The sequence below is a fragment of the Drosophila tropicalis genome, unplaced genomic scaffold (genome assembly GCF_018151085.1).
Source record: "Drosophila tropicalis isolate 14030-0801.00 unplaced genomic scaffold, ASM1815108v1 contig_593, whole genome shotgun sequence".
In the NCBI taxonomy this organism is placed as follows: domain Eukaryota; kingdom Metazoa; phylum Arthropoda; class Insecta; order Diptera; family Drosophilidae; genus Drosophila; species Drosophila tropicalis.
The window spans coordinates 14,851,788-14,860,033 of record NW_027173070.1 but is presented as its reverse complement, the minus strand read 5'-3'; the positions used below and the strand labels follow the sequence as shown (position 1 = coordinate 14,860,033).

General features: G+C 32.9%; 2 protein-coding genes across 2 annotated transcripts; one reads left to right on the top strand and one right to left on the bottom strand.

Moving 5' to 3' along the window:
- Positions 1-2,775: 2,775 nt before the first annotated feature.
- Positions 2,776-5,228, bottom strand: LOC137576396 (U3 small nucleolar RNA-associated protein 25 homolog). Its single transcript, XM_068289485.1, is given in 5 exon segments — positions 2,776-3,158; positions 3,161-3,949; positions 4,018-4,740; positions 4,797-4,948; positions 5,011-5,228. Coding segments are annotated over 5 exon segments (2,157 nt in total). The 5' UTR covers positions 5,154-5,228; the 3' UTR covers positions 2,776-2,808.
- A 418-nt stretch (positions 5,229-5,646) lies between these two features.
- Taldo (transaldolase) lies at positions 5,647-8,145 on the top strand. Its single transcript, XM_068289229.1, has 3 exons — positions 5,647-5,806; positions 6,969-7,092; positions 7,243-8,145. Exons 1-3 carry the CDS (start codon positions 5,716-5,718, stop codon positions 8,015-8,017), a joined length of 990 nt encoding a protein of 329 aa, XP_068145330.1. The 5' UTR covers positions 5,647-5,715; the 3' UTR covers positions 8,018-8,145.
- Positions 8,146-8,246: the final 101 nt, after the last annotated feature.

The following is an 8,246-nucleotide window of genomic DNA, read 5'->3' as shown; positions in this document are numbered from 1 at the left end:
GTCTGATGAGAGTGTCTATTTGAATTACAAAATTCATATATTTTGGCAAAATTCCCAAAACTACATACACTCTCTATTTTAGCCCGGGAAAATACTTTTAGCACGCACAAACTTTTTGAGCACTTATCCGACCGACTGTTGGTGGTTGCGCTCGTGTGTTTTTTTGTATCTTTTCATAGGGAAATATACATACAACTCGTATGTATGTTTGTATGTTCGTCCCCACTGTCGCTCAAGTATATACATCTATATATACACACACACAGATTTCGATATATCGAAATATACACAGATCTAAAGATCTATAGATATATGTATAGGCAAATTTATATGTATGCATGAGTATTTTAAAACTGCACGTGTATACGTTTAATATTTAAATATGATTATTTATAAGTCGTACAGCATTAATGATATTAGACTTATAGAAAACGTTTGTAACATATTGCTTTATTTATCGCATTATAAAGTACTTAAAAAACTTATAAGTTACTTTGCAAACTTTTTAAACAAAATGCACATACAAAATCTAGAAAAAACTAGAAATTTTTAGAAAAATTTAGAAAATTTCATAAAAATAATTAGTATCAACTTTGGTTAAGTTTTTTGTTTCAAACAATTATTTTTTGAAAATCGTCGTTTGATTTACAGATGAAAGTTACTAAAAACTGTAAACAGCGCTGAATGGATATGTATAAGGGGTAGTCGGAGCAAGTACTTAGGCCAAAACTCGTAAGCCTGGACTTACATTAAGGGGAGTTAGACCAGAATAGGGAAGTGCGTTTAAATAACATAATGAATAAAAAAGCAATAGCCCAATCACATTTATAAGGCGTTTAAAATAAAATTTCCAATAGCTTATAAAATGTTTTCTTTTTCAATTGTTCATAATTCAAAGTTAAACTAAGTTTGGGAATACATAAAAGTAAAAGTAATTTTAATATATTGATCAAGGGATTGTTAACAGATCTGTAGATCTGGGAAATTTGACCAAAATCATATGTCTACATATATCAGTTCTTTAAATTCATTCACTTTTGAAAAATATTCTATATAATATATTTCTGTGTGGTGTAAGTTTATTGCCATGATTAACATACCCGTTTTGTAGAGGTATAACAAATACAATAAAGGCTTCATAAACCAAAAAAATTAAAGAAAAATACATTATTGAACCCCAGATAATATAAATATACATCTATTTCTAAGATATACCTTAATTTATTTGTTTTATTTATGCTCTAGCTGGGTGGTAATTGGAAAGCCCAACAAACATTTAAACTTAAATAGATACAGGCCAAGTGTAAGCTTTGTTTTGTAATAATTTGTAAAATATATTCAAATAGTATAAGTGTATGTGCGTAAATAGACTAATAAGTATCTTAAACACTAAATGTGAACAAATTCGAAAACTATTGTTTTACAGAGTACAAGTAAATCGTGTTGGTAGAGTGAGAATAAAATTAATTTGATTGCCTTTTTGATATTTGCTAGTTTTAAGCATAGATAACCGATTGCTGCAGTTTTGGTAGAGTGAGCTAAAATAGTCTTGTAATGTCATTATAGTCTCTCTCTCTATATATGTATATATCTCTAAAATTGTTGGCAAGAGCTTTTTGGTCAGCTCTTTGTCTACACAGCGGCACATGGTCCAATGCTACTGGTACAAATGTCTATAATGCATCCATAAATATATATTTATGTACCATTGTAACACTTTACAAAAATATATATATGGTTTTTTTTTTCGCATACATTCAGTTATGTATAAGTAGAAAGTTATGTATAACCCAAAAAATACAGAGATAAAAACTTGTAAGGTCCTTAAAAATTATGCATTAATATTCATTCACATAAAGAAATTGATTGATTGAATTGAATTACATTCAATTATTAGGTTTTGACTGATCTGTCTCCCATAACCCAGATTCGTAACACTTATTCGGGTTAAACATTTTGACATTTGAAAATTTGTGCAGTGTATCAGACTGTCTTTAAGAGGTTCCTATATAAAATACGAAAATAGACTATGAACAGACCAAGAACAAATATTTTTCTCTTTTGGGGGCAACGTATTTATGGATCTAAACAATAGAGTTGTACGAAAACCTTTTTAAATTAGGATTGATTGGTGAAAGTTTTAGAGATTAACATTAAAGGGATACACAAAACTTCGCCTGTCTGGACCAAACACTGTATATATGTAGCCTTGAAAAATTTTCCTATTTCAAATACATGACATTCGGTCACAGCGGTGTCTGACATACTCTTGGCGTGCACAGAAAAAAAAAAAGAAAATATTATTAGAAGGGGCGGAAAGAGACCAAAGACCAAAGACAAGGCAATCTTGTCTGCCTACATAATAGAAGGGGAAATTCATTGGTTCTATGTAGCTCTCGAAATCCCTAATATCTAGGTGTACATACGCTTGGTTGGATATAGGTGTGCTCATAGCCACGGCTGTTGACACTGATCAAGAAGATAATACAAAATATGCTCCTTTTCTTTCCCCTGTTACATAGACGAGATATGTATATATTTGGCGATTTCAATTGTTAGCTAAAATGAATATGTATTTTTGAGCATTTGTATAATGTATATAATAAAGTGCCTAGTTGTTTTTAAATGGATTATAGATCAATATTAGTAATAAAAAATAAAATGTATCGTTTTTTGTGTTTGCTGTAGACCATTTTTCTGATATTCCAACTTATATAACAAGGGATAATGAATAACTAAATAAAAGAAGCCATATAATAATAAATATTTAAAAGCTGGTTTACAAGTAATATTTTATTTAACTAATGTTTATTTTATATTTGCCGTTGAGAGAACGTATGCATTTTTTTTGCCTGTAGTTAATCTTACAGAATTTTCGGAACCAACTATATTACTTAACGTAAGCAGATCATATTTGGTATATAAGATTTGAATACTCATCGAATCTGCCATACCATCACGTGGATTTTGATTAGATTCAAGCATTAAATTAATTAACTCCGAATAAAAATTTGGAAAGTTAGGCGGTTGATACATAATCAAATTACGAATACCTTTGACTCGAGTACGGCGAAAGAAGTGTGCTCTCTCTGAGTATAGGAGAATCGGCGCACCGCTGTGAAAGAATATATCTCTTGCTCGAGAGATTTTTTCCTTTTGGTATATTCGCTTATCTGTACAAAGCTGACCATTTCATTTTTCAGATAATTACGTAAACGTACATAATCAAAATAACTGGGCACATATAGCATACAATGTGAATTATCAGATTTACTCAATTGTGGCATTATATGTTGTTTGAAATACTGGAACCGATCCTCAAATGCTGATTCCACATCCGAGCAGGTAATGCGACGAAATACTTGCTGAATTGGTGTTAGGACATTACGAATATCACCATGTTGAACAATATTCGTTATGCGTACTATCCCTTGATAGTTTTTACATTTATTGCTAAGCACCGCCCGAAACTCTGGCAGTTCGTGGGATGAGAAAAATAAAGTTTGGCGATAGAAACGGGATGATCCGCTTAGACACCAGGTTCTCACTCGCTGACAGTTCGTATCGGGCAATTTCTTGGGCTGCAGATGCAGATGATCCAGTGTGTAGAGTAAGTTTTCCCAGTTCTGAGCCATAAATAATTCAGCCTGGTCAATGATAAGTAATTCAATAGATGTCAAGAAATCAAAGTCATGCTCCTTGTCGGTAATAAGCATACGCAGACCCAAAGGTGAAGCAATCAGAATGTCCGATGAGCTTATATCCGCGAACAGGGACATTGATTTCTTACTAAACCGAATGCCCAATCTAAAGTTGTCATCTGTATTGCCTTTAAACGTCTGTTCATAATCAAATGGCTTTGGATTCGTTTTTGGAAAGTAAATCGTATTACCAGAGTAATCCTCAAGAAAACGATCATATTTAGCTATTGATGCCTTTCGTTTTTGTTCTGTGGAAAAAATCACACTTTAGTCAATTTCGGTACTAAGCCTATATATTTAAATTATTTTCACATACCTTCTTGCTGGCCATATAGCAGGTCGGCCAGATTGTTTACTATTGCCAACGCAGACTCTCTAAAAGGTACAACGAATAAAACTTTCATGCGCTTCAATCCTTGATCTCTATAAATCTCTGGTATAGAGACTTCGCTTGGTGGCAATTTCAATGATTTTGCTAAGGCTGCAACTTTTTCGTTGTTGCGTAAAATCAAAGACCTGCTCTTCAACATGTGATTAAGAGCATGGAGGCAGTAGACGAAACGAATTTCCTCACTATTTTCATGCGATCTCTGGGTATAGTACAGGTCCTGATATCTGTTGGCTATATTAAAGAGATTTGACTGTAGGGCAGAGAGTGGTAGTTTCACATTGGCACATAGAGATTGTTTAACTTCTAAACTCTGAAGTTCGGAACGAGTGATAATTTTATGAGGCGGAGGATAATCAGAGGATTCCGTATCAGAATTTAATTGTGGTATCTCGATTTTTAAATTTCCAATTTCGGACCAATTTGTTTTAATTAACTTGACGTTTTTCGACATCAACTTATCAATGTCTTCCGATGATAATTCAAAATTGAATCGTTTTGAAAAGGAATTGTAGATGTCCGAATCCAAATTTGTTTCCTCTGCATGTGTGTCATCCTCATCATTATCCGTATTGCCAGCAGGCGATGAGAACATTAAGTTGTCATTGTCCTTGCTGTCGGTTTGTGAAAGATTTTTCTCAAGGATAGGTACTGTGAGAACAGTTAAATATTAACATTGAACATTTCAAGGCAATTTTTATACCCACCTGTTGTACTTATGTGGTTATATCCAGTAACAAGCTGCTCATAGAAGCCAGTTTCACTTTCAGCCACATCATCTTCTACTGAGGGCAGAAGACTAAGGGCTGCCTCGATTTCAGTTCCATTACTGTTTGACGAATATTTTGCATTAAGGAGCCTGCATAAATAGACATATGAAGTTAATTTAGTATTCCTTGATTTAAAATTAATATGCATTACCTTCCTTTCCTATGAGTCTCTTCCATCTGCTTGCTTCTCTGTATGAAGCTGTTGTTTTTAGAAAACTGATCATTTCTGCGGACCGGAGGCTTCTTTTCATATGGTTGTCCTCGTTTCTTTCCAAATGACTGCTTTTTCTTCATTTTGTGTTGACAATTGTTAAGGCTTTTAAAATAAAAACAAAATAATAACAACAGTCGCTTGCACGTGGATCTGGGAATATTTCAGATATCGATATGTAAGCACGAAGTACCGATAAATAGTGTAGTCAGTGTTGGCTAATTCCAAATTGTTTTTGAAATATTCAATTTTTGTTTTGGAACGAGGACAATAATTTCCGGGAAAATCGGTTTTGTAAAATCGATTTAATTTGTTTAGCTTTAGTATTTTTTTAAGGCTAGTAACACACTCTGACTTGCTTAAAAGTGCATGGAGTTTCCAAAAATATGCCGAAAAATTACATAAAAAAACGTTGCGTATTTTATAATAATGATATTTGGAATCTCAGATATCTAAAATTTTATGAATGTTTAAAAAAAAATTCTGCAGTCAAAAACACTTAAAACCTAAAATTAGCGGAATTGTTTATTGTGTGTTGGAAAGTAGTAGTGAAGTAAGTACTGTTAACACTGGAGTTTAATACTGGGAGCCGGCTTTAAATACGGGGACCAACAAATCTATATAAACAAGTGTTCGTCGTAGAAGATGGGAAGTGATCAAAAAAAAGTTAATATGTCGGTCTTACAACAGCTTAAAAAAGTTACGACGATTGTAGCGGACACGGGTGATTTTGAAGGTATGTACATATATTACCAATTTCGGAAGGTATCTAATTTACATCCATGCAGTTCATTCATATACGTACATGCATACATCAATGTTAATGTGTAAAACAAATAAAAAACATGCAACAGGTTTCACATTTTTTTTTTTTATCAAAATTATTCAAATTAAAAAGTATTCCACGCTGCTATCTCTTGTCGTCAAGATCAAATAAAAGTTAAAACCTGAAAGTGAAGCGTCAAGCTGACTTTATTTTGACCTTATTGTATTTGACCGCTGAAGTACATATGTATTTGAAATTGATAACACTAACACTTTTAAAAGCAATGACATTCATTATTGTATTGATGTACATACATACATATCTACAAATATGTACGTCATTTACAAAAGTACATCGAAAACCATTCACTTTTATTGAAAAGAAATAGTTGACCCATAACAAAATTTTTATAATGAAATTGTAAGTCTCCCTCATGTTCAAGGCATTTACTATATAAACATGAGCGTGTGTACATATACATATACATACATACATATGTATGTATGCACACACTTTCATGCTCTACGTATGTATGTACGAGTCTTAATTACACAGTCGTACAAAAGTGATACCAAGCAATAAAGTCAGTCTGCAGACTGTTTATTATTTTTTAATTTTTGTTTATTAATACTCAAATGAAATATTTCGAGTTTCACGTTTGACATCCACAATTATCCCTACCGCGAAAACAACTCTTTTTAGTCATAATATCCTCAATTTGTCAGGGTCTGAATCTGACAAACGTTTGAGAATATGCATCTGAAGTTTCTAAATAGTTGTATTTATTAGTTATCGAATTTAACACAAATTTTGTCAACCCAGCTTTCACCCAAAACAGAAATTGCGTCCATTCAGTGGAACGATTTTATTCAAAAATCGGGCTGAAATACATTTTGTGTCAATTTTCGAGCATTTTCCAAAATCATATATCAGATTTCTTTTTAGAAGGAATGTTATAGATTGTATAAGCCTTGAAAACTAAAATTGGTTCCATTTTCGCAAAAAAAAAACTATGATACGTCACTATTTTTCTAGTTATGTCGTTTTTTTTTTTTTTGGGGCCTAATTTTTTAAGTTTATCAATATTTTATTAATAATAAGAATCCATATTATTCGTTCCTCTGTTTTTTAGCGATTAACGTCTACAAGCCCACCGATGCCACTACCAATCCATCGCTTATCTTGTCAGCCTCCTCCATGGAGCGCTATCAGGGATTGGTAAAGAAAGCCGTCGATTATGGAAAGTCTAAGCAAGGGTAAGTAACATTTTTTTTATATATACATACATACATATAAAGGGAAGAATAAAACATCAATTTATTGAATTCCAAATACTTGTCTGATTTTACCAATAGCAATGTAAAAATAAATCAATAAATATTTCCTCAATAAATTTTCTTTTACAGATCTGTGGAAAACCAAGTAGCGGAAGCCATGGATTACTTGTGTGTGCTGTTTGGAACTGAAATTTTGAAAGTTGTCCCTGGCAGGGTTTCGACTGAAATAGACGCCCGCCTTTCATTCGACACGAAGAAAAGTGTGGAGAAGGCCCTCAAGTTGATTGACTTGTACAAGACTTTGGGCATTAGCAAGGACCGCATTTTAATTAAACTTGCCTCGACATGGGAAGGCATTAAAGCTGCGGAAATATTGGAGAATGAACACGGAGTTCATTGCAATCTGACACTTCTATTCTCTTTCGCTCAGGCAGTAGCCTGCGCCGAAGCCGGGGTTACATTGATATCCCCATTTGTGGGTAGAATCTTGGATTGGTATGTGGCCAACACGGAAACGAAAAAATTCGAAGCTTTAAAAGATCCCGGCGTAATTTCTGTTACAAAAATTTATAATTATTACAAAAAGTTCGGCTACAAAACTTTAGTTATGGGCGCCTCATTCCGTAATGTGGGTGAAATTAAAGCATTGGCTGGATGCGACTTGCTTACGATAAGCCCAGCGTTGCTAAAGGAATTGGAAAACGAAAGCGAGAACGTGACAACATACCTGACCGAAAGCAATGCTAAATTGCAGGATATTGAAAAGATTTCTGTCGATGAGAGTAAATTCCGTTGGTTGCTTAATGAAGATACCATGGCAACTGATAAATTATCAGAAGGCATTCGAAAGTTTGCGGTAGATACTGTGAAATTAGAGAATTTAATTAAAACTTTCATTAAGTAAAAACGTCCTCAAATACATTATTCAATGTGGGGAAGGAATTTATTTTGGTGTAAGTTTTTCTGTGACGTAAATTTGTAAAACATATATAATTTTTTATTTTTGAATAAAAAGACATAAATTACAGTATATATGTATATGTTTTTAAAAAAACTGGACTCAATGTTCAATTTTAGATAATTTTAGACCACAATTAATGAGCGCTAAATTTTAAAATTTTTTAACGCATACT